At 52.5% G+C, this 26658-nt stretch overlaps 1 protein-coding gene across 1 annotated transcript in view; it reads left to right on the forward strand.

Moving 5' to 3' along the window:
- ST8SIA2 (ST8 alpha-N-acetyl-neuraminide alpha-2,8-sialyltransferase 2) overlaps positions 1–25312 on the forward strand; it is a 67989-nt gene extending 42677 nt beyond the window's left edge. Inside the window, exons 5-6 of the mRNA XM_045813153.2 lie at positions 5448–5741; positions 20709–25312. Of these exons, the coding sequence (XP_045669109.1) occupies positions 5448–5741; positions 20709–20994 (580 nt within the window). The 3' untranslated portion in view covers positions 20995–25312. The remainder of the gene's footprint in view (positions 1–5447; positions 5742–20708) is intronic.
- The last annotated feature ends 1346 nt before the right edge of the window (positions 25313–26658 follow it).

The following is a 26658-nucleotide window of genomic DNA, read 5'->3' on the forward strand; positions in this document are numbered from 1 at the left end:
GCCCCAGCCCTGGCAGAAGGGCATACCGCATCTCACGTTTCCTCCGGGGCTGTCCTTATGCAAAGAGAGCCTTGTCCCGGGGCTTTGGGAAGCGGCCTTCTCACAGAGCACCCTGAACCTCAGGACAGGAGACTAGACGGTGTGTTTACTCCTGCGTCCACTGTGACGGAAGCACCACGGCCGCCTAGCTGCCGAACTTGGTTTAGCTTGTTCGCCTTTGCCAGATTCTTCCTGTGCCTGGCTCAGCCCCCACACTCAGCCCCCATTCTCAAAGACCGTGTAGCCTTCAGTCTACACGGAAGGGGAATGCAAGGGGGAAGGAAGCGGGGCAGGTGTCTGATGGAAGCCAGAGCAGGGGTGAGGGTGGGGTGGCAGGGGTGTTAAAGGTGCCGCAGAGGGTAAGAGTAGGGGGTGCCCAGCAGTATGGAGCGGGAGGCCTTCCTGACGGTGTCACACATACAAGCCATGCCTCTTCCTCTGTCACAAGCTTCAGGGGCGAGGTTTGCATGCTCCCCACAGCCCTGCCCTAGCAATTTCCAGAGGCAACAGCACGTTCTAGCCAGCGGTTTCCGTCTGGGTGCGCTGACGCAACGAGATGAGCAGCGTGGTGTCAGAGTCCGGTCTGGGCTCTGCTGCTCATTTGTCACATGACTTGGGAGTGTGTCACTCCCCCTTGTGGACCTCGGTTTCACCACCTGACCTCGGTTTCACCACCTGTAGAACGAGCGGGCTGGACTAGCCATGTTTGAGGTCCTTCCGTTGGGAATAGCGTCTGTGCTCCGGCCCACGGCTCGCAAGCTCTGACCGGCCCAGGAGTCAGCTGAGCACATTCACAGGCAGAGGCATCGGGGTGGGGCCGGAGACTCTGCATTCCTGATGCCCTCCTTGGAGAAGCACGGCCACGGCATGCTTTGCCTTCCGCCGGAGATCGTGTCCACACCTGTCCACGGGGCCTTAGAAAAGAGGGCCCTGGAGCACCAAGGAGAGAGCTCCCCAGAACAGAGCACTGTTGTCCTTTGACCTTTAGGTCTGTCTCTGCACGTGGCTCGCACACACCTGCGTGTTTTCGGGGGTGGACTTGGGTGCTCTTTTGGGACAAGCTTACAAAGCCGCACTGCGTACAGACCCCTCGTGATGTCGAGTGGCAGCCCTGCCTCCTCCACCCCATTGGAGCCACTCCTTGAGACTCTTCCCACCTGGGGGATCTCCCACCCTCCCCTCGGGGGATCCTACAGGTCCCAGCTCCCACAAAAGGGAAATGGGGTGCGATGCCATGGCCACTGCCTGAGCCGGCACGTGTGAGTGTGCCTGGACAGTGTCTCCCACGATAGGGCACGCTAAGTGTTCATTCCCTCCCCTGACTTTCCCTGGGGTGCAGGGAGGTCACCCCACGATTCCACGCCACCTCTCCTGTGACATTTGCCTGTCTGAATGAGAGCTCTCCACGAACCCTGGGTCTCCACCCCGCCCACCTCACGCTGACCATAAGCTCCCCCAAAGCAGGCTGCTCCTGTCCATCTCCGGACGCCAGTCCAAGCCCGTGCCTGGCACAGACGAGGGGCTCCGGGCTCAGGCTCCAGGCTCGGGCTCCGGGCTCTGTGAGATAACAGACACCAGGAGGGTCCTGATGGGATGTTCTCAGTCCCCGTCAGTTGAAGTCTTCCGTCACTTTGCTCTGCTCTGTGTTAACTGGGCCCCTCCTCTGCGTGGGAGATGCGGAGACCTTGCCCCCTCTCAGAACGCTCTACGCTCAACAGTGGGAAGACACCGTGCATGCAAAATGCAGTGAGCTTGCAAACACTCAGCCTTCCTGGGGGAGCTCAGGGCAGGCTTCTAGAAGAGGCAGCATTCGAGCTGGCCGACATTGGCAAATGAAAAAGGTCAGCAGGAGGAAGCAGCGTGAGGAAGGGCATGGAAGCAAGAAACTAGATTCATGGATCGCGGAGGCTGGGACTGAGCACAGGCTGCCAACCCAAAGGGCTGCTGGGAATTGGGGCCAGACGGGAGGGCTGGTCCCCGCAGCGTCCCCAAGAGCCTGCAATAGCAGGTTGAGGAGACTGCCTAACTCGGGGTCATATATGTACAGAATAAATTCCCAGATGTTTGGGGATCAAAACTTCATTGTGTGCTCACCCTCACACACTCACACGCTCACACACACACACACTCACACTCAATAGGGAGAGCCTAACATACCAACACCCCTTCACGGACAAATCACCACACTCGTCACCACGTTCATTAGGCACTTAGTGTGGCCCAGGTGTAAGCACTAATAAGCACTTCGTGTTTATTGACTCACGTAATTCTCGCAACAACCCTATCAGGAATGTTCTAGTTTGGGCTGCTTTTTGCAGGGAGGAAACTGAGGTGAGCCACAGGTCCACGGCACGCTCGGGCGGCCAGGCTTGGGCTGTGGGCCCAGGCAGTCTGGCTCAGAATCCCACAGGAGCCTCCTCTCTCCCCTGCAGATTGCTCCTTACCCTGAACCTGCGGATGTGTTTCTGGAAGGGGTGGACTCCTTTCCAGCCCAGAGTCATGCCCATCAAAGCAGCACAGCCCACCTACAGCCCCCCGAGAATTTGCTTCGGGAGGCCTGGCCTGCTGTTAGATCAAGCTTACTCCCATCCTGATTCCCCCCCCCCCGACCACCCCCATAAGGAAAATTGCCCTGTGGAGGGGAGGGCACAGCAGGACAGAGCTGCCCCCATCATCCTCACTCAAGGAGTGGCCCTGAGACACGGTCATGGGAATAGCCTGGCCCTCACAGCCCTCCCCGGCCTGGAACACCTGCCATGAGCCGAGTCCCATGTTGGATGAGGGGGGGAGCCTGCCTCAGGTTGCTCGCAGGCCCAGGGCTCCCCAGAGTCTCCAGAAGGGCACGCAGACGACACCCTGACTGACCAGTATTGTAGCTGGGTATGCCCTTGCCCGTTTCCTCTCCCCTGAGCAACCTGGATGCCTGCTGGGCCAGGCTCCACATCACTTCCTCTCTGCCCCTCCGGCAGCCCCCACTGGCCCATCCGTGATAGACTCGGATTGAATCCACTTCCCCCTGCTCTCAGGACCTGGAGGTTGGCCTGGAAGAGGCCCCAGGCTTTCAAGAAGGTCTTGGAAGCCTGGCTCAGCTGGGCTTCAGGACTATAGGGGTAATTGTCTCAAACCGTGGGCACGATAACAAGGCTCGTTCCTCGGAGGTCTGAGGCAGGGGCCCCTGAAGGTGTCCCAAAGCAGTTGCACCCCCTTGCAATGTGTAGACACGGTCAGAGATAGCAAGGCGAGGGTGGGAATGGGGGCCGTGCATATTTTAGGGGGTCTAGCCTGAGAACCAAACAGGCTTTTGAGTCAGACACGCTGGAGACCGAATCCCGGAGGTTCTCTTACTAGCTCTGGGCCTCTGGGCAAGTTACGTTGCACGTTCTGGCCTGGGTTTCCTCATCTGTAAAGTGAGGGGGATGAATACTGAGTCAGAATAAAGTGAGCCGACCTGTGCTGAAGGACCAGGGGCTGGTCACACCGGAGCGCAAGGATGTTAGCTTTCTTTCTGATCATCCTGCTTTTTCTCCCTAAATGTTGAAGGAAGAAGGTCCTGGCTTGCAAGGAGGGTGGGTGGTGTCGCTCTAGGTCTCATCACTTGGCAATGACCCGTGGCCCTGGTCTTCACGTCTCCAGCCTCTGTTCTACAAACGCTTATTCTAGTTTCTCAGACTTAATTCCATTGGTGAAAGGGCTCTTGCACCATCACATCCTCTGTGCAGGAAGCAGCCAGGCCTCCCCTGTGGCCACCTCAGGCCCACTGGCTTGCGGCACGGGCAAGAAGCCCCACTGAGCACACCCAAGCCGGACCCATGAAGGTGGGAACCCACTAAGCAGGCCTCTGGTGAGATATCAGAGGTTGCCCACCCAGGGTCCCCGGCTGGTTCAGCACGAGACTGCAATGGCCTTTTTAGTTTGTCCTCCCAGACCCAATTCCATGCAATGCAATACCTGCTACAACGTCATCTTATTGTGGTCTACCTGTTGCCTAAAATGCAAATTTGCCGCGTTACTCTCCTGCTCAAGAATCTTCTGTGGCTCCCTTTTGCCCTTGCAAGCACATCCATGACATACAGGCTCTGCTTGCCTCTCCAGCTTTGTCTCCTCCATACAATATGCCCCAGGCAGAGCGAATCACTTGCCTCTCCCTAAACACCCACATGGTTTCGCACCTCTATGCCCTTAGATGCATTTCTTATGCCTACAATGCCACACATAGCATGATGTTTCCTAAACTGCCTGGTCCTAAGAATTACCTGAAGGACTTGTAATTCGGCTCACCTGCTGAATCTGGATCCCCCCCGGGGAGAGACCCGGCGAGTTTGTACTTTTAACTACCGCCTGAGGCGATTCTTCTGCTCTGGCAAGCTGGAGAAACACTTCTTTATTTTTTTTTCATTAATAATATTTTTTATTATGTTAGTCACCATACAGTACATCCCTAGTTTTTGATGTAAAGTTCCACGATCCATCACTTGCGTATAACACCCAGTGCACCATGCAATACGTGCCCTCCTTACTACCCATCACCATCCTATCTCATTCCCCCACCCCCCTCCCCTCTGAAGCCCTCAGTTTGTTTCCCAGAGTCCATAGTCTCTCATGGTTCATTCCCCCTTCTGTTTACCCCCCCTTTCTTCTTTCCTTCTTCTCCTACTGATCTTCCTACTTCTTATGTTCCATAAATGAGTGAAACCATATGATAATTGTCTTTCTCTACTTGACTTATTTCGCTTAGCATTATCTCCTCAAAGGGACTAATGCTCATTCATCCTTCTAGATTTCCCTCAGTGGTCACCGCTCTGAGAATACCAGCTGAGGCTCCTCCTTCCCCTGGTAATATGACATTAGTTCACACTGAGATCTTAGTGAGGTCCAGCAGTGTTCTGAGTCCTGGGTGTGCAGTGACTCCTTTAATCCCTGGGAGGGGGTGCTGTTGGGATCTCCGTCGCAGCTAAAGAAACCGTTGTGCGTATTCCTTAGCTGTGGGGAAGCTCTTAGGAAGCCCAGAGAGGTTGAGTGGTTTGCCCAGAATCACACAGGTAGAAAGCAGCGGAGCTGAATTCTGAACCTGGGAGTGTGCCTTCAGAGCCCTCGCTGTTACCCAGCGTGGCCAGGTCACACCTGCCTGTAGCACGGTCGTCTAGTGGGCTGTCCCCTTCCTCCTCTACTGGATCTGGAACTCCAGAAGGTACTTCTTGTACAGCCCCCGGGACCAGCAAAGTTCTACGTGTGGTAAGAGCCTAGTAAACGTGCGTGTCGGGGAAGAAGAAGCAGGGATGACAGGAGGCAGGGGGGCGGTGCTGGACGATGAGGAGGAGGGGACAGGAGGTAAAGGTTGGATGAAATGAACTGTATGCAGCGGCGTCTCATCTTTCCCCAAAGGACCATGACGCCTTTCTCTCCGGTAGGTGCAACCTGGCCCCCGTGCAGGAGTACGCGCGGGATGTGGGGCTCAAGACCGACCTGGTGACCATGAACCCCTCCGTCATCCAACGGGCCTTTGAGGACCTGGTCAACGCCACGTGGCGGGAGAAGCTGCTGCAGCGGCTGCACAGTCTCAACGGCAGCATCCTGTGGATCCCCGCCTTCATGGCCAGGGGCGGCAAGGAGCGCGTTGAGTGGGTCAACGAGCTCATCCTGAAGCACCGCGTCAACGTGCGTACCGCGTACCCCTCTCTGCGCCTGCTGCACGCTGTCCGCGGGTGAGCAGCCTCTCCACGGGGCGGGAGCCGGCGCTGAGTCTGGGAGGGGCTTGGTGGGCGCTCTTCCTTTCGAGATGCATTTCCATCCCAGCACACCGCTCAGCAAGTCCTCTGGCCTTCCTGCGCCTCGCTTCCCGGAGAAAGGAGCGGGCTGGCCGAGGGGTTTCCTCCGGCATGCCAGTTTTGACCTGTCCGCAGTGCCTGCCCGGAGAGCCGTGTTGAGAACGATCCTGCTGTGGCTGCCGCGTGGGGAATAAACCATGAGGGGCACGGGTGGAAGGAGGAGAATGTGCTGGAAGCCCTTGCGATGGTCTGGCTCAGGACTGATGGTAGCTAAGACTGGGATAGTGGTAGCAGAGAGGCCACAGGTGGCTCAGATTAGCTGGAAACTTCGGCGTAGAGGCCGCAGGATTTGCTGATGGGCTTTATTTAAGGACCTCAAGGAGGGGGAGAAAGAGAACCATCCAGAATGCCTGTTAGGATTAGAGCTTGGGCGTATGGGTGGACACTGGTGCCACTTTCTGTGACGGGAGACCCCGTGCCAGTTTGGGGGTATTAAGTTTGGGCATCTTAAGCTCGAGATGCCTGTTTCAAATACACCTGTCCACACGCCTGACCTTGCAGCTTGGGGTCAGGCCCTGCATCCATTTGCTTATCCAACCATGTGGCAGTTCCCCCTCCTGCTAGTGGCACAAGTGGACGCATTGTAGAGACCCCTCCCCCCACCACTGACATTGAAATGCTCTTTACTGGGGCCCAAGCATAACTTAGTGTGACCCCGAGAAGCTCTCTGACCAGCCCACAAAGGGCTCTTGCAGTCCTCACAAAGGTGACCCCTGCGGCACCCAAGCCTATGACAGGCACTGGTCTTATTAGGGTGGGTTGCCAGCACAGAAACCCATTACCCCCAAGAAAAGCCGAGTGACACATTCAGTGAGAGGTGGCCACACTTGTGGCTGATGGAGCAGAGTGACACTTGGCCACAGGGCACCCTGGAGCCACATCCCTTATCCTGGAGGTTGACCTGCCAGGCCTTCCATGAGCGTCCCCTTCATCCTGTCGCACCGGGGGTCTGCCACAGCAACCCCCATCTCACAGACTCTGGGCTCCATGCTTTAATTGTTGTCTCTGAGTGGAAAGAGGAGAGTCTTTATGTGGTTTGGGGGTCAGAGGGGATGAGAGGAGAAGGCCTAGCCCACGGTAAAGAGAAATAGTCCCTTGGACAGGGAATGGGCTACTCCCTAGAAGAAACGTATGCAGCCAGAGCTATTTCCAGCTATAATTGACTCACTTTCATCTGTCAAAATAGCATTAAGCACCAGTAATAAGCCCTTTAAACAAACAGCCTGTTAATCCTGGGATGGCAACATCTTCCCTTGCAGGAACTCCCGGGAGGAAATACAGCAGGAGAGAACGGGGCTGGTTTCTGCTTTTAGCAAGGGGAGGAGGGGGTGGAGAAGAGGTCTTCGGGGGCCTCGGAACGGATTTCTGCCAATGGCCCTCTCCTTCTGCAGGGTGCGGGGTCCAGATGGGCGTTACAGGAAAGGTGGGCAGTGTCTGTCGGGAGAGCAAGGGCTTGCCCAGACTTGGTGGGAGCTTACCTGGTGTTTGCTGCAAGAGGAGGAATGGGCTAGAGGGATGGGGACGGGGCACGCAGAACAAAGCCACAGGAGAAAAGACCAAGGGTTCCTAGAAAAGATGGCTGAGGAGGAAACTGGCCTAGAGGCAGTCTGGTCTAGCATGAGAATCGTGGGCTTTGGAGTTAGGGACACCTGGGTTCAAATCCCACCTCCATTACTCAGGTGGTGGGACAGGTCCCTTGTCTCCCTGAGCCCTGCTTTCTCTGTCCCCTGCTGGGGAACCCTGCCTATATCCGAATGTGTGTGTCCTGTGCCAGCCAAGGGAGACACACAGTCAGTCATAGCTATTGCCGCCAACCCCCCAGCAAGCATTAGACTTGTCCTATAGACTTAAGAGGTAAAAGTAGGACCAGAGGGTGAAGCCACAGGAAGGAGCCTCTATTTAGGCTCTACTTGATAAAGGCTTCTGTAGCAGAATGGTGGACAAAGTCAACTTCACCTGTCAGGAGTTCTTCACCTCAAAGTTCCAACGTGGACTGTAGTTTACAGAATAATCTTGTTTCCATATTTAAAAATCTATTGTTCAGTAAACCCTCTATTTATGAGGTGGGAGGGGATAAACTTTGTTATTGTGGTAAGACATACACAACCCAAAATTTACTGTTTTAACTCTTGTTAACTGTGCAGCTCAGTCGTGTTAAGTCTAGTCCTAGTGCTGGGAAACAAATCTCCAGAACTTTCTTATCTTGCAAATCGGAAACTCGATACCCATTAAACAACAAGCCTCCTTTTCCCCATCCCTCCCTCCAGCCCCTGGTGCCGTAAACTTTCTACTTCAGGCCCCATGGATTTGGTTACTTTAGATACCTCGTCCAAGGAGATTCATACTGCCTTTGCCCTTCTGTGACTGACCGATGGCCCTTAAGATACTGTCCTCGAGGTTCAACCGTGCCGTAGCCTGTGTCAGAATGGCCTTCCTTCTGAAGGCTGAATAATATCCTGTTGAACGTATGTGCCAGATTTTGTCTGTCCATCCACCCATCCGTGGACATTTGGGTGGCTTTCACCTCTTGACTAGTGTGAATAGAGCTGTTGTCAACATGGGTGTGCGGATAGCTCTTTGAGACTCTGCTTTCAATGGCTGGATCCTACGGTAGTCCTGTTTTTAGTTTTTTAAAGAACCCCCATCGCACTTTCCATGGTGGCTGCACCATTTTACGATCCACCAGCAGCGCACGAGGGTTCCAGTTTCTCCCCATTTTCCCTGACACTTGTCATCCCATTTTGCCCCATCTTTGCCAACACTCGTTCTTTCGGAGTAGCCCATTTTCGCCCCTTTTAAGCGTACCATTGGATTAGAAGAAATTGGCCATTAGAGGAAAATGTAGCGGAAAATCTTTATGGCCTTGGGTTTAGCAATGGTTTCTTAAGTATCACACCAAAAACACAGGCAACGGAAGAAAAAAGAGGGAAGAGGGACTGCATCAAAATTCAAACTTTTCACGCACCAAAAAGCCAATATCTTCTGAGAGGGAAAAAACTCACTCATAGGACAGGGGAAATACTTGCAAATCATGTATCTGATGAGGGATTAAGATCCGGAGTATATGTGGGACTCTTACAACTCAACAGCAACACAAGTGAATCAACCCAATTTTTACATGGGCAAAGGACTTGGGTAGACTTTTCTGCAGAGTAGACACACAGATGGCCAGCAAGCACTCGAAAGGATGCTCAACATCACTCATCGTTGGGGAAAACGTAAATCAAAACCACAGTGAATCATCTCTTTCCACCCCCCTGGAGTGGCTGTTATCAAAAAAGTGGGAAATAACACACGTCGGTGAGGATGTGAGGAAATCGAATCCTTCTGCCTGCTGGTCGGAATGTCAAGTGGGGCATCTTAGTGTGTTCGTTCTACAAAGGTGGAAGTTGACGCCCAGACGAGTTGGGTGATTTGTACGAGGCCACCAAGCCAGCGAGGGGCACAACCAGGAAATAAAACATAGCCCCTCGCTCTAGCCAGGGCACCAGAGGCAGCAGATTCACAGCCAGCCAGTTCTGGATCTGGGGCCCCCATCGGCTCAGTGGGCCGGGTGCTGTCACAGCACAGAAGTGGTGTTAGGAGACCACAGAGGGGAGCGGTGTATCAAGACTCCCTGGGTACGGGGCAGTTCTTCTGAGTCTGGGACCGTGTTCCCACCAGGCAGAACAAGCTGAAAGGTCAGTAGACCTGAGGGTCCCACCAAACACCTGCTGGCATCTGAGGCTTGACACGGTCTTGTGGAATCCCTGGTTGAGGCGCTCAGTGTTGTTCACCCCTTGGCCTCGCCTTGGCCTTGGCCTCCCCCATTTCTTGACTGCTCCTTCCCATCCAAGCCGTCTTTCCGAGGAAAAGCAGCCATCCTCAGAGACCAGCTGCATCCACACTCCGAACGCAGCTGGGTGGCTTGAAATGCCCAGACATGTCCATACACGAGTCGTGTGCTCCTAGGGCTGCGGTAGCGTCCCCAGTCCAGCCATTCACGGGGAGAAAACTGTGAGAAGCTCAAGTAACAGCGAATAGGCTTGGCGCGAAGACCAAATGAGATCGTTTCTATAAATCATTTTAGAGCCCAGTGCTCTAATCACGTCCGTCGAGCACTAAGGCTGGCACATGGTAGAGCCGGGCTTCATGCGGAGAGACCACAGGACCACAGTTTCAGTTCTCCTGGTTCTCTTATACATTTGTGTTTATTAACCTACTTACTATTATTAATTGTTAAAGTTGTAAGTGCCTTGAGGTCAGGACAATGGCATTTCATGCTGCGCCCCTGTCCCCTGCATGGTGCCTGATACTGAGAGAGCATGTGGTGACTGGTCAGGGGGTCCCCAGTGACTTTAGATTGAAGAAAGACATGCAGGAGAATAGATGAGGGGCACAAGTAACCATTCCTAACACTGCTGTGCTCGACGCCATGCTAAGCATTACATCATGTAATGAGAGAACCAGAACCCACATCCTATTTTAAAGACCACAAATGGACCCTCGGGTGGTAAGTAACTTGTGCGAGGTCGCATCGGTGAGAGACCGATTCAGGACTCCTCCCTGGCTCCCGGTCACCGCCCATTTGCCCCTGTAACAATAACCAGGAAATAATGACAGGGACCCTAGAAGAATAATGTCGGGAAGGCCAAAGCCAAAGTTTGAGCTTATGAAAATCTTAAGAAAAACAGAAAGGGGGCTGCTGGGTGGCTCAGTCAGTTGAGCCTCTGACTCTTGATTTCAGCTCAGGTCATGATCTCCGGGTGGCGAGATGGAGCCCCATGTCGGACTCGGCGCTGGGTGTGGAGCCTGCTTAAGATTCTCTCTCTCCCTCTCCATCCACCCCTCCCCTCACTGAAAAAAGAAAGAAAAACAGAAAGGGCATTTTATGTTTCAAGTAAATAGAACCAAAAAGTTAAGGGCAGGCAGTGTGGAGGCCACAAAGGACAGATGAGAACTGGACTCTTGTTTCCTCTTCTACACTCGTCTTCTCAGCAAAGGAGAGCTGTCTTTCACCTGGATAGCATAACGAAGCCTTTGGTATCATTACTTACAATCCCTCTTCACCACCCTAAACCAGCAGTTCTCAACACGGTCCCTGGACCAGCGACATCAGCATCACCTGGGTCCTTGTTAGAAATGCAAATTCTCAGGCCCAACCCAGGCTTACTGAATCAGAAACTGTAGATCTGGGGCCCAGAAATCTGCATTTTAACAAACCCTACAGGCAATTTGGATGCACGGCGTTAAGTTTGAGAACCTCTACTCTCAACAAAACCAAGACCTATTAACATCCCGGGAGATATCACACACTAAGACCACTGAGCAGCTGGCCCTGGTCTTCCCCAAATCAGACAAAATTGGAGAAGAACAATCTGGAACAGGCCATCCTTGCCCCAGTTTTCTAAACATGGGGGAAAGATGGACTCCAGAGAGCTTGTTGTCAACCCCAAGCCAGAGTGTCAAATGGTTATCAGGGTAATGGCTCAGGAACACCTGAAGACAAAGAAGCAAACATCAAGGTCAGATGTCCTCACGAGAAGACACCAGGGCACACTCCCCAGGTCTGCTTTTCTGGGGAGGGTAGTAGACAGGTAGACTCAGGATCAGTGTGGTCATTTCAAATCTTGGTTTAAGTCGGATACTTAGACAAAGTATTTCTTGAGTAGCATGGAAAACTGTGACATTTCAGGGAGTAAAAGGGAGCAAATGTTAAGTATCTTCTTAGAGAAACCTTGTAAGAGAGATACTATTTTCCTCCCCACTTTACTCACAAGGAAACAGGCTCAGAGATGTTAAGTGAATCACTCCAGGTCACTCAGATGAGGAAGAGGGGGACTAGAACCCATGTGTATGGGTTTCAGTTGTGTCTACTCCCATCCCCTTTCTCATGTCCTTGACAGACTGACCACTGTCTGTTGACCATAGACACCCAAAAGACTAATTAAAGGTTGACTTCATGGGAATCTCTAAGAACACTCCACCAGCCTCTTGTACTGCCATCTTTCCCCATTTTTACCAATGACTTAAACGAAGGCAGGAATTGTCTCCTTAGCCAGGTCACAGAAGACATGACTTTGGGGGGATTCCCAATATTTGGAACCTCAGAGTTGAATCCAAACTTCTTTTGATGTGCTGAAACAATGAGCCAACCTAAGAGGGAGAAATTTAATATGGACAAATGCAAGATTCTGTACTTAGGTTCTAAACAATTGTAGAGGTGAGATGAACAGTCCCAACCAGCAGCAGGTGTGTGGTTGCTCAAAGGGATAAGATGATCTTAGATCACAGCGATGGATGTATAATGTTTTCAGAGTCAAGGAGGTCAGCGATGACCTTGCTCAAATCCCACCTGGAGTAGTTTTGGGTCCCAGGCTGGAGAGGGACCACAGTGGCTGAGAAATTCGAAAGTTGAAAGGTTTGGGGAGAGAAGTCTCCAAGGAGCATGAGAGCAATCTTTCTTTAATTAGTAAATATTTATTTGCTATAACCTAGAAGGCCCCAGGCCTGTACTGGGGGAACACAAGGCTTTTGCCCTTGAGGCGCTCACAGATTTGGCCTGCGAGACTCCAGGTGTAGAATGAGGGTTGAGAAGGGATCTACAAGGAGTCAGGCTTCATCTGGGCCCTGGGAAGAGCATTCCAACGAATAGAGGTCATCTGAAATAAGCCTGGTTGCCTCTTTTTCGGGCAGCGTGACTGCCCCTTGCTGGGCCGTGACTTGGGAAACGTGCATCCTACACAGTCAGTGTATGAGTCTGCCAGCGCTGCTGTAACAAAGGACCACGGGCCAGGTGGCCTGAACTGACAACAGAAAGCTATTGTCTTGCACATCTGGAGGCTGGAAGTCCTGAGAGCTCTGAGGGCAGAATCTATTCCAGGCCTTTCTCTCGTGGAGGACGATGTCCATCGTTCTCTATGTGCGCCTGTTTATCTCCAAATCCCCCCCTGCTTATAAGGACATCAGCTGGACTAGAATAGGGGCCACCCTAATGACCTCATTTTAACTTGCTTACCTCTGTAAAGACCCTTGTCTCTAAATAAGGTGGCATTCCGAGGTACTGGAGGTTGACCTCTGCAGATGAATTCTGAGGGAATATAATCCAACCCATAACAGTTGGGCTAGACGGTCCCCCCCAGAGATTCTTTGATTCATCGCACCTGTGCTAGGAGAGTCTCTAACCACTGGGTAACTCTGGAGATTCCTCCCCGACTTAGGCAGTCATGGGGCCTGGGCATCGCAGGGAGAGTGTGATGCAGAGAAAGCCTGCCCTTTGACTCTTACTGGCCCTGCCCCAGACTGAGCAGCTCTTCCAGGAGGCTTCAGGCTCTGCCAGCCTGCAAGAGTGGCACAGTGCCGTGGCGGGCTGTTGGCAAGGGAGGTGAACAGCCCAAGGGAAGGACACCCAGGCGGTTGAATATGGCTGCAGGAAGGGGAAAACTCTGGTCCGCAGATGGTAGTGAATGGCTCAGATTCAATTACAACAATGGGGAAGGCTGTGACCCACGGAGAGGGTGGCCCTCGGGCAGGAAAGCAGCCCGCTGCCTGGCCCATTTAGCCACCCAGACCACAGGCCTGGTGCAGAGGAAGCCTGTGAATTGGTGCTTAATTAGGCACCAAAAGTGCTGAACGTCGGCCGCAGGCTGGCAGAGATCCAGCGGGCATCGGAGCCAGGGCTGGAGCCGTGGATCAGCAGGGTGGGCATTGCCGCCTGGCAGCGCGAGCAAAAACCTGAGTGCTGGACGGGCAAGGGAGGGAGCGTGGTGCAAAGAATCAGAGGCCAGACCAGCACAGGCTGGAGGTGCCCCTCCCAGACATGCCCATCGCGGTCCCAAGAGCGCGTCCCCAGGGCCAGTTCAGGAGCTGGGTTCCGGTCTCCTCCAGGGGACACGGAATGTGCAAGTATATTCCACGGCAGTGCTACATAGAGAAAAAGAGCGAGGTCGGTGGTATTAAGACACAGATGGCATTTCGTCTTTCTTCATAGATTGTCTCTATTTTTTTTTCAAATAGCAATGCACATAGTAAAAAGAAAAATCCAAACAGTGTAAAAGGATTTAAAGTGAAAACAGAGTGAGCCCTCCTCCAGAGAGGCAGCCTGTTCTGCTGGTTTTCTGTGTGTATTGTTCCAGAAATATCCACTTTTACACATAATGGAGCATGTTTCAAGCATTGAACCTTGCTCGATTCTGGAAATTATGCCACATCAAGACACACCACCTTGCTCTCCTTCACAGTGTCTGGACCGTCCTTTATGGGACCAGAAGCCCCTGGTGGGCATCACAGGTCTTTCCAATCTTTTGCTGGTATCATCAGTGCTACGGTGATCCTCTTACCCTGACATCTACACACACACGTCCATCCAGAGGCTCGCTCTTTGGGCGTGCCGTCGCTAAAAAGAGAGGCATGTAGGCGTTGTTAGTTTTTACAGAGGTTACCAAATTGCCTCCCTGGAGGCAGGTACCAATTTACACTCCCACTTACGATTATTGAAAAAGCCTGCTTTCCCATAACCTCACCAGCGTGGTAGATTACCAACACTTGTTCTCTTTGCCAATCCCGTGGAAAATGCCATCTGATTGTTGAGTGAAATTGGATTCCTTTAATTATAAATGATGTTAATTATAATTTTCTTTTTCCATTTGGAGGGGGCATCAGTTTAGATTCCAGAATCCAGCCAGGAATTTTCAGCCCCCAAGACGTAGTCTCTCTGCATCCCTGCTGGGCCAGCGGTGATCCCTGTGGGTGAGCGACAGTCTCTCAACTCCCCCAGGGGCCCCCCATGTAGCAGGAGGAAGCCCTAAAGTAATCCGCGTCATGATTTTTCCTCCTTTCTTTTGGCAACAAACGGTCTAGGACACCACCAGCCTGCCTTTCGCATGTGCAGACCTGGTGTTGGCTTAGAAGGGTCTGCGGGAAGGCCAGCCTCCTTGGCTCCTGCCAGTGCCCCCCTCCCCGCCCGCCAAGGGGACACTAGCCTCTGCTTGCTCGTTTTCTCTCCTGGCTTCATTCAATAGATTTGTGCCACACCCACGTTGCACGTGAGCCGCGCTGGGATCTGGGGGTATACGGAAGCAGAAGTCGGTCCACTAGCTCACAGAATTGTAAATTGCAGGGGAGGAGAAAGATAAGTAAATGAATAATGATAGCACAGCGTGATAAGTGCTGTGATCGGAAAAGAGCGACATACAGGGCACCAACGCATTCGGGGAGGTCCAGGAAGTGACATCGAAGCTGAGACCATAGGAAGGAGTTGCCAGCCAGGAGAACTGGAAGTTGGTGGTGTCCTGGTAGGAACCAAGAAGGTCCTTACAGCGGTGTGGCTTTGCAGGCCAGGTGGTGGGAGGGAACTCAGGCGCAGGTCAAAAAGCCTTCACAAGCCTGGTGGAGGCCACTAGATATTGTCCTGGGGACTCCAAGAGTCCCAGAGGAGTGTTTGGTGCCATGGTCATCCTTGAAATTAACCATGCTTGCCTGAGTGAAGGACACTGGCTTGGGTAAACATCGAGGCCTGGGTACCAGGAATCAGCCTCAAGCATCCACAGGGCTTGGTCAGCTCTGCAGTCCAGCCCCATATTTTGAGACAAAACCCCCAGCTCTCCATGCTCACAAAGATGGGCAGCCTCATCCAGAGGCTGGATACCAGGATACCAGAGCCCTAGGCAGTGTTCCCAAGGAAAAGACGACAATGGGCTATGGGCCCCCAGACCAGGGCCCAGGCTGCTGATGCAGATAAGGGGAGACCAGGGGTCTGAAGGTCTTGTTCCCGACTTTGCTGCTTATCTCACACAAAGCGTCACCAAGTGTCCCATGGCAACCCCCTGTAAGGCTTTCCTGCTCCTTAAGGGAAATATGAGCTATGTCCCACAAAGTGCTTTTAGCATCTTAGAGAAAGCCCTTTTGGTCCCTTTTTCCAACAGTGGCAGCCACTGTGCTTGCCACATCCTGAGCTCAGGAATCCAGAAAGAAGGATAAATGTGCTTTGGAGATGGTTTTGGCAATCCTCATCCATAGCTGTCCATGCTCATAAAACACAGCGCTTAATCGTCTTGGCAATTGGGGTAACCAATTCGAAAAATAATTACTGCCTTCTTTGAGATTACTTTGCCTTCTAATTAAAATCTCAAGACTGCAATATTGAAGGTGCATTGTCAATACAAGGTCCCGGATGCACCCAGCTAACCTCATTTGGGAAGGCAAAATTAATTAGTTTGTGTTTTAACACCCAGCTGTCATCCCGAGGAAGGGAATTGTCTACAAGTCGGCCACACACACAGTCTCTAAATTGGCCAGAGCGACGGAGGGGGATAGAAAGGAAATCAAGGGTGATTTGTTCCCGCATAACTCAGTCAGCTCCCATTACAAGCTGCTCATTAAACAGCGCCCCCGCGTCCCTGTCAGACATGGCTCAGGAGTGTTCTTGTTCACCCGTGGAGGCAGAATGGGAAATAAGTGGGTCCCTCTGTGCCACTGAGCTCCTCGTTCATTCTGGAGCCTCCTTTGCTGTTAACACCTCTCCCAGTGACTGATTCTTGGGGGAAAGCCAGCAGCCGACCTGAGAGGGTGAGCCCCTCTCCCTGTCCCCGCCAGCCACAGGTACAAAGCTGCGTGCCCTGCTGGCTTCCCTCTCTCTCCTTTTCAATTTCTTCCTATTTCTCAAAACTGTTTGAGTCAAACGTGCTGAGCCCCAGGGAAGCCAGGATAATCATGGTTCGAGGCTGTGCGACAGTAATGACCCCCCAGCCCCTTGTGGTTTAGCACAACAGAAGCTGATTTCTCGTTCATGCAAAGGGTGATGCAGGTCGGCACCAGCTCTCTTCCAGCCAGTAATCCAGGGATCTAGGATTCTTCCTTCTTAGGCCGACGCCATCTTTACGGGAGGCTCTGAGGTCCCTGGAGGCAGAAGAGAACGTTGGCCCCCAGGGACACACTTCCTGTCATAGGCTATTGGCCAGAACTGGTCACGTGACCCCAGCCCCATTGCAAGGGATGCTGGGAGATGTAGGAGGGTACGTGGAGTGTTTGTGGAGCACTTCTGTCCCTGCCACAGTGCCCAGGCTGCCCCATGCATGGAGCCAGGTGCCTCTGAACCCCCTACCGGGAGGTTGAGGTATGACCCCTGCTCCCCAGGAGATGCCCGCACTGTTCTGTTGGGAGGCCAAGCCGTGCAGTCGTGAATTATCAGGCCGGATTGATAAGCACAACAGGAGAAGGAGAAGCAAAGTTCTTGCTCATAGGTGAAGTGATGGCCTCAGCGAGAAGTAGGAAGAACAGGGTGGAACAAAAGGAACATTTCCAGGAAGATGTAATCCGTGTGCTTAGTTCTGGGGGGAAGAGGAAGATAGCTCACCACGGGGACAGGTGGAGGAAAGTCCCACCTGCGGGCAGGGCACCGCACGTGTCCGTGTAACTCAGACCTCCTATGGATCAGATTTTTCCCTCCCCATCTCTGAGCACAGCACTGATGTCCTGAAAAGAAATTCATTTCCAAAAGCCTTCTCACGCTAAGGCCTTACAATCAGAAAATAAACAAGCCACAAATCCCTAAGATGGCATTTGTGACCGGTGTTAGGGCTTGAATTTGCTCAGGAAGCAAATAGCCCTATGTTCTCTGGCAGGGTCACTGCAGTGCCTTGCACGTCCCTGGGGAGGGTCCACAGCCGCTACGACCCGCTCACGACCTCCCCGACCCTCCCAGAATCATCATGGGGTGGAAAAGGCCCAAGAACCAGGAGTGGAGAGGCTAGGCTGCATTTTTTTCTAAGCCCTGTCTAACCAGTGGCTCACGGAGCGCCTCTTCTCGGGCCTGTCTCCCTAGACTCCCACGTTTTCCTCTGGAGCCTGAAACAAGAGGGCAAGTTCAATCTACGAGGCTCAAGCATCACCTGCAGGTATGGTCTGTTGACTCATCCAACAGGGCCTCACATGATGTTTTTAAATTTTTCTTAATTAGTTGCCAACATTCAAAAATTTGTAGACATTGCATAAAAATCCAGATCTCTGATACTCAAAAAAAACCAAAAAACAGAAAATTTGTGTCACTGTACTGACCAACAACAAAACTGGATACCCCTTTAGATGCCACAGTCCCCACCACTCCCTATTGTTTTCCCTACACACATCCCAGCTCCCAGCTCACTCAGTTACATCCCCTGCCAGGACACTGGGCTAGATGAGTTCCCCAGGCTCAATCATCTTTAAAACGAAGTTTTAAAGTGGGGGAGGTTTTAAAAATCCCAGTGTCCAGCCTACATCCGGAGGTTGCACTCAGGATCACTCCTCGTAAAGCTCCAGGCGATTCAGTGCACAGCCTAGGTCAAGAAGCATTGAGTTAGAACTGAAAATGCAATGGACTAGCTTAACAGGTAGTGAGCTCCCCACTGTCAGGGGTGGTTAAGCCAAGGTGGATGAGCACTTTGCAAGGATGTGTGGGGCGATCCAAACATCAGCTGCTACTCCCCTGGGATTCTTCCCTCCTTCCACTTCCCTGCCTTTGCCCCTCAGTATCCTCCCAATCTCAGCTCAGCCCCATTGAACCTAGAGCGTGCAAGTGATCTCAGAAAGGGCACCTTATCTCTTGAGCCTCAACCTCAGCCCCACACAGCACCTGAGCCAGCCCCAGCGTTCCCCATACCGGCTAGCAATAAGCCTCTCGGCAGTTCAGGGAAGAAATGTTGAAGGTCTGTGGGCTGTCCACACAGGCTTTTCCCTATTACTTCCCAATTATATTTGCAGGTAATGGAGCCATTGTCTGGCTCCCTGCCTTTGTCCGCTCCATCTGATTCTGGGTTGAAAACTTCAGCCACAGGGAAATTTCTTGGCCCAGACAGGATGAAACAGGATGGGATGCAAGCAAAGTGGTCTTCAACTGACAGGCTTTTGTATGACAAAAGACTGGTTGTCTACAGGCTCTCCTGGAGGTCGGCACAGTGCCCCTGAGAATCACGTGCAGAGGATGGGGTGGGGGGTCCTTGAAATATATTTCATTATATCAAATATTACATGATTTACTAAAATTTTATGGGTTACTATAATCTACGTAACCTTGTCTGCTTCAAAGGCTAACACACACACACACACACACACACACACACACACACAAAGGATCTAAGGTTAACTTTCTGGAATGTCGTGGTGTTTCCTTTTTGGGTCCTTAGAAAGAACCACTTGCAAAAGGAAGGGCATGCTTGAGCTTCTAGAAAATCTTCCCCCTGCCCACCCAGCTTTTCCCTAAAAGCACTGTGAAGAATATGAAACAGTTCCCACTTTCAGCAATATGTAAATGTTTTGCCTGGCATGCTTTTGCTTCTGGCGTGAATGTAACTGGCGCGTTTGACTATAAAGTCACACCTGTCACTGTGCTGAGGTGTCATCAGGAGGCGCACTGGGGGCTGGGGGGTGGAGGCTTCTCACAATGGCCGGTGGGGCAGGTGCGATGAGATGCGCAGAGTTGGAGGACAGAACACCATCAGCGTCTGGACGCACAGCAGAGTTAATGATAAGGAATTCCGTGTTTCCACCAAGACGTGTGTATTGCATTTAAAGGGAATCAGCATAGGGTAAGGAGAAGATTTTTATGAGAAATAAAGAGGTTAAACCACACATCCCAGGGAGTTCTAAATCCAAGCAGAACCCCAGTGGAAAGCCAAAATGGTGGCAAAGAGAATGCACGTTTCCCCACTTCTAGAGAAACATCTAGTTTGTGTTGAAACTTGGAGATCCCATGATCTGTGGCCCATCATCGTATAGATGTGAAAAATTAGGCCCAGCAGGGAGAAGTGACCTGCCCAAAGGCAGAGGTAGCTGTTAACAGAACTGTCACTTGAAAACCCGGGTCTAAAAAGTTGGAAGCTCCCCCAGACCTCTGTTTCCCAGTCTGTGGAATGGAGGTGGGTTCTTCCTCACTGCTGTGTTGGTTACGGTAAACTGAGTCCCTCTATGTGCAGAGGTACTTCAGTGCCTTGCCCAGCACTGGGGTCCGTGAGCCCAACACCATGCTCCTGAAATGGGAACTCCCATTTCAGAAGGGGCTATGCCAAATGCCGTGACAGGCCTTGAGAAGAGAGCACGGCAGAAACTATATTCACCAGGCAGAGCGCTGTCCGGTGTCCCCTCAGCTCTCAGGCAGCCACCCATGGTCAGAGGTGGGCAGCCTGCATCCGAGGGTGGGGGTCCTGCGGGCAGGGATGGGAAGGAAATCAGATGATGCTCGATAAACAGGGAAGTCCGTCTCTGCTGGAGTCAGGAATGGTGACGAGCAGGGGGAAGCACCACAGCACCCTCCACTAGGGGAAAGTGGGGGGCACCCTGCAAGAGCCACCCCTTTATGGGGGGGTCTGCCTATGGCAGCCCAAGCAGCGAGCTGCCACACCCCTGTGTGTCATCTGGCTCTCTCTCGTGCTCCCGCAGCAGAGGCCAGGAGCACAGTTGCAAAGCCAAAAATATCTACCAGCTGGCTCTTTATAGAAAAAGTCTGCCAGGCCCCACTTTAGATTTCAACAGGCCCGAGCCCAGGTCGAGGTCCTGCCCTTTCTACCTAGGTGACCTCGGGCAAGCCACTTTTGTCTCTGAGCCTCGTTTCTGCATCTGTACCTACTAACAGGCTCACCACGCTTCCATAAAAATCCTATATGTGCTGGTTCATAATGTGGGGAGCAGTTCTGTTGCTTAATAAAGGCTGGTAGTCAGTCCGCTGTGAAGGGAATGGGAGTCAGTGGCTGGATTGGTCTCCACAGCTCCTGGAGTGGCAGGAGGCAGGCTGCTGGACGGGTTACAATTGTCCTCTTCCTGGAAAAGATGATTCACAAACTCATGTTTCTTTTTGTTTGTTTCTTTTCTCACTTCTTTTTTTTTCCCCCCCAGATACTGGCTGACCAACAAGGTCCACATCAAAAGACCCACCACCGGTCTCTTGATGTACACCCTGGCCACACGTTTCTGCAACCAGATCTACCTCTACGGCTTCTGGCCCTTTCCACTGGATCAGAACCAGAACCCCGTCAAGTACCACTATTACGACAGCCTCAAGTATGGCTACACCTCCCAGGCCAGCCCCCACACCATGCCCTTGGAGTTCAAGGCCCTCAAGAGCCTGCACGAGCAGGGGGCTTTGAAACTGACTGTTGGCCAGTGCGACGGGGCCACGTAAGGTGGGCGCCCCGTGGGACTCAGTGGCTCACATTTCCTGCCAGCTACACCACAGGCAGATGGGAGTCGGGGTGGCAAACTATAGAAGAAGCAGGCTAGTGGTTTTCTTTGTTAAAGTGTAAAACAGTGACCAGAATATATATATCTATACCTGCATATATATATTGACCTGAGTATTTATAACTGTGTGGTGTTCCTCTAGCATTAGGCAGATAAGCCACAGGAAGAAGGTGTGGAGAACCCACCCAAACCGGATTGAGACTCAGTCCACCTTTAGGGGCAGAAGGACTCGACATGAAAAGAAGCCAGTCCCATGACTTTGGATGACAAACTGCGTCCTGGGTTGGAGAGATCTTTGGGCTCATGGATGAATGGAGAGCCCCCTCTAGACGGCTGCCCCAAGCCTCTGAGATACGCGGATTCCGGGTGAGCCAAGACCCGGAGGGGACCACTTGACCCAAGTCTGAAACGGTGCTGTTGACAGAGGAGGAGGGTGAGAGGTTCAGCCTGGCAAAGAAGTACAAGGACACCAAGAAGCAGAGGCCACTTCAGAGCCGCGAGCCTTGTTCCACGAACTTCGTTCCACGAATTTCGAGTTTAACTGTCCGAGCGATGACCCTCGGTGGACCCACCTGTCCCAGACGGGCTTCCACAGCCATGGAGAGAAGGCTAGAGAAGAAACCATGGACAGTCCATACTCCGGCTTTGCAAGAACCACCAAGAACCTGGACAGAGCAGGCAGATGGCCCTGAAGAGCTGGGGTGTTCCCCTGGCATTTTGGAAAATTTGAGATCTCCGCTCGGGGGCAGCACTCCGCCCCCCAATAAGGCAGAAGAGTGACCAAAACGTGGTGGCTTGGTGGGTGTTCTTTAATGGGACTAGAGTCCACCAAGGAGGAAGGGACCCTGGGATTTCACCCGCTGGGTGAGGCCCCTTCCTGCTCTATTAGAATGTCACATGAGGGACCGTCCTGTCCCCTTCTGTCACCAGGGAAGCCACAGCAAAAGCTTGAAAGGGCACCGTCAAGATAAATGTCATCCTTTTAAAAATACATATGATTGCCTTTCTGGGTGCCTCACAGAGCCCCAGAGTGTGAGACCTGAAAGGGTGTTAAGCACCTCGCTTCATTGCTCTCTAACCGCTCTGTTTGCTTTCTACATCGTGCGCTCACGGGGCCTCTGCAGCCAGACTGCTGTGTGCATGTCACTTTCTCGTCATCTTCCTATCCTGATGGTCACGCTAGCCGGCACTGAGCTCCAACACCGAGCTTCTCCAGTCTGCAGGGAGAGGCTCCAATGTCCACCTTACCCGCATCTACCCCTCCTCCCCACAGACGCAATGATTTTAGAATTTCACAAAATCCTTTTTGCCCCCTATGAAGATTCATAGTGAAGACTTTTTTTTTTTTTTAACCCAAAGCCAAATGCGGTATCCAAATACTGGGCATAATCTCCCTGGGGAAATCTGGGCTCCATGCCAATCACTTAGGGGCTGGAATCAGGGGTCACATATAGACAAGCATTAGGCGGCTTTGATTTGTTGGGTGTATTCCCTTGCCTGATAAATAACAGTGTTTTAAAACATATTTGAAAGATAAGTAAAAAACCATTATCTTGAAGGTGAAGGGAGTTAAGAAAAGTAACCGAGGTCTGCTCCCAAGCACGCGAGACAGGACATAATTAATCAGCGGCAATTCAGACCAGGACGTTTGCTCTAAATTAATGGTTGGCGGGCAACGAACGGAGGCGGTGGGAGGATCTCAGAACCATTCACCCCGCACGTGGCTGCTCCAGCTCCAAGCCACGGCTGCCACTGCCACCCTGCACCTCTGTGTTTCTTCCCTTGTTGTCCTTGCTCTCGATGCATCAAGTCTGAGATTTGGGACTTGCATTATAAAATGAATATTTAAAAAAGCAACAGCCCTAACAGCCTCTGTGGGAACTGCGTGGTTTGGACTCCCTCGCAAGAAGCGGAAATAATTAGTATCATATTTTACACTTCTCCGGAGCCCTTCATCTCGAGGATCTCAAAGGCTCTGGAAGACATTTAATGTCTGAAGCTGGCAGTGCCCTGGGGAACAGGTAGAATTGCCTGGGCCTCGGCGGATTAACCAGGACTTTGGACTCCAGAACCTTCCAGTGGTGAGTCCTGAGGGGAGCTGGGATGTCAGGTCCTGGAGTTGGCCCCATGCTCTGTGTACTGGCCGACAGCCCGTCCTGCGGGGCAGTTCAAGGCCAGAGCTCCGTGGAAGAGATGGTGTTCCTTCTGTCCCATCCGTGACGTGACATCCGTCCTCTGGTCTTAGTTCCTTAAACAGACACCAGTGGCTGTTGAAGCAGAAGGAGCCCTGAGAACCGGCTCCGGGGAACCAGGACCATCCGCAGCCCCCCGTTCCCCAACTCACAGGTCCTGCGCTGCCCAAATTCGCTGGCCACCTGATGGCAGGAGCTCCAGGGGCCTGGGCGTCCCCCCCTCCTCTTGCTCCTCACCTGGGCTCCCAGTCAGAAGGCAGCCCATCCCCTCTGCCCGTTTAGAGCAGCTCAGTGCACAGGTCAGCTAGCCCGGGTGGCCCCGAGGAGTCCCAGCCTGCACCTGTCCCTGCCACCCTGGTCCGCCGCCTTGTAACTGCAGTGGTCACAGCCATCCTGGGAGCAGGAGACCCTTCCAGTCACCTCCTGTTGACCGTTAATCAGTCCCCAATCACCCCGCCATCTCCCACCCTGGAGCCCCTGAGACCTGCATGCTCCTTAAGCCCCCCAGTGACCACCCCCCTCCATCGGCCACCTCCTTGGCTAAAGGGAGGGAGCCATCTGAAACCCTCTCTCCTCCAGATCTCCTGATCCCTTTCCTCCCCACGCCTCTCCTTCCTCCCATTTCTGAGGACGTGACATCCGTCCTCTGGGCAGTGACAGTTTCTCACACACCCCAGCCACTCCTCTGTCACCTCTGTCCTCACTTCCACCAGCACACAATCTTCAACCCATTCCAGCTCCTGAAGCCTCTTCCCTCCCCTTCCCTGCACCACCAGCCCCGGAAAGGGGTCTCGGGTGCTTGCGCTGCCGTCCCTCATGACCTGCCTGGTCTCCATGCTCTGGGGACCTGCGATTCAGTGCCCTCCATGTTGCCACAACGTATTGCAATGGGCACTGGGTGTTATACGCGAATAATGAATCATGGAACATTACATAAAATAAAATAAATAAAATAAAATAAAATAATAAAATAAATACACAACTTGCCATTAAAAAAAAAAGACCCCTTGTCATCACCAAGCTCCCCACATTGCTGGGCTCCACCTGGACACCTGTCCCCTCCCCGCCCAGGATGCCATGTACTTGCGATGTTTCTCCTCCCTTCCCAATGCCTCTTCATTTATTTATGTATTTATTTATTTATGTATTTATGATTTATTTATTGCCACCCTTCCCTTGATCTAAAAGGACCTGAGGTGGGTCAGACCATTATTTCCCCCCTCCACCTTGCCCCACCACACGGACACTCCCTTCCTTGGCGCCTGCCATTGTGTCCCCACCGCACCTGCCCCAGCGGCTCCACAGACTCCATACCTCTGGAGCCAAGTTTATCATCCCTGCTTCCCTTCCTCCATGATCCCCCCTCTCCTTGCTAGAAGCCCCGTGAGCCTCTCAACCACCCAAGTCTGAGACCCTACAGTCACCTTCGACCCTTCTCCATGGCTTCCCTTGTCACCCCTCCCCACCAGCGCTGCCCTTGCTTGCACAATTTTAGCGGTGCTCTCTTCGCCCCACCCTTTCCCCTCTGGGCATGCTGGCACACCCCCGTCCGTCCTGCACATGCGTAGTGATTTTTATCTCCAGCCATTCACAAACCTTTAAAAGCTCCCTAGGCCCACAAAATAAGGTACAAGTCTCCATCCTGACATTGCAATCACCCAATAAGGCCCCGTTCCTCCTTACACCCTGCATTGGTCCATCGAGACTCATCATTTCTGGAAGGGGTGCCTGGTTTTCCTGTCTCTGTGCCTTTGGCCTTGCTGTTCTCATCTCCTGGGACCCTCTCTTCTGTTCCCTTCAAGGCCCCTGCAGAAACCACATCTTCCATGAAGCCTTCCCTGATCTACCAACCACCGGGATCTCTCCCTCCGCTGAACCACCGTAGCACTTTATTTGTACCTTTCTCATGGCACTTACCATACTCTGCCTTGTATTATAGTTATTGTGCACTTGTCCTGTGACCGTTCTTAGATTGTAAGCTCGCCAAGGGCAGGGATTGTGTTTTATTCATCTGTGTCCTTCACGGCGCCAGGAGTGGTGCAAAGCACACAGCAGTTGCTCAATAAATGTTTGTTGGATTAAATCCTTGATGCCTGTGGAGGGCTATATAATTAATGAATGAAGTCATTTTGCATCTCTAATGTTGTAAGAACTTCCAAAAAAAATCATATGAGTTGGGCAGACGCAGAAATCATTATTCCTCTTGGATGGGTCATAAAATTGAGGCAAAAAAAAAAAAAAAAAACTGTGTGAAGCCCCATAGTTCACTGGCAGAATTTGCACCCCGGTCTTATCCCCACTCCATGGCATCTTCTATTAATCCCCGTGGCTGGGTCACTGCAAATTGAAAACTGACCCCAAGCACAGTCTTGGCTGCCATGGGTCTGGGATCCCCTTCACAGAGTCAGAAACCTCAACATGAACCCCAGCTTGTGTGCCCGTCAACAAAGGCACAGTCTCCCTCTTTTTGGGGGAGGACAAAAGTCATTCAGGTTTTACCAGGCCCAGGGGGTGGAGCTGTGGGACCTCATAAATCATTCCCACTGCTGTTGTCACAGGGTACGAAGCCATCCGTCCAGATGGCAAAGAGACCAACAGCTCCAAGGGGCTGCAGTTTGATAAATCTCTTCATGCCTAATTAAAGCTCCCCTTCCAGAATGAATGGAACAGGGACATTTGTTGATGCCGGTCAGATGGGACTCCAGACGTGCGTGCTGCCTCATGAATGCCCTTAATAGCATCCCCAATGACACCGACAGCCTGCCCTAGCCCGCCTGTCTCTCACCAGCACTGCTGGGTGTCATCATTCCTTCCTGTCTTCATTCCCATCCTTCTGCTTCCCCTCCCCAGGGCTCTTCCCTTCGGCATCCGCCAAGAGCCCGGCGAGCCTAGGGACCTAGGTGGCAGCTCTTCTTGGGAACCTAAGCCCTGCCTGTGGTAATGTGATGGGGTGGCGGGAAGGGAGGGGGTGGGGAGAACTCTGTGCCATCCCTCCAGGGAGCAAAAACACAAGGGGCTCTGTTCCAGTGGCAGGTTATCCACAGGTTAGATGGCAGGTGGAGGGGTTTCCATGATTGCTATGTGGAAGCCATGTTTTTGTTGCCCTTGGGCTTCATGGTGAGGGTAAGAGTTTCATATCCATCCTTAGTGATCCAAGTGGTGGGACTGGTTTCCACCTACTGTGCATGGAGCCATCCAGCCTGGGATCATCCAGTTTCCAGAATCATCTCTGTTATGTATAGCCACGGCCCAATGGAACCATCCAACGAGATCACTAAAGGTCCCTTGTGGCCCTTCTTAGTCTTCCTCACAGCATCCCTCCCTGTCCCTAGAACCTGGGGTGCGAAATGGGTCTTCCGGGGGTTCCCAGGGCTGTGTCAGGAAGGACCCAAGTGCTTGGCCATGATCGCAGG

This window comes from Ursus americanus, chromosome 28 (assembly GCF_024610735.1).
Source record: "Ursus americanus isolate L20-20 chromosome 28, mUrsAme1.1.p, whole genome shotgun sequence".
NCBI classification, from domain to species: Eukaryota; Metazoa; Chordata; class Mammalia; order Carnivora; family Ursidae; genus Ursus; species Ursus americanus.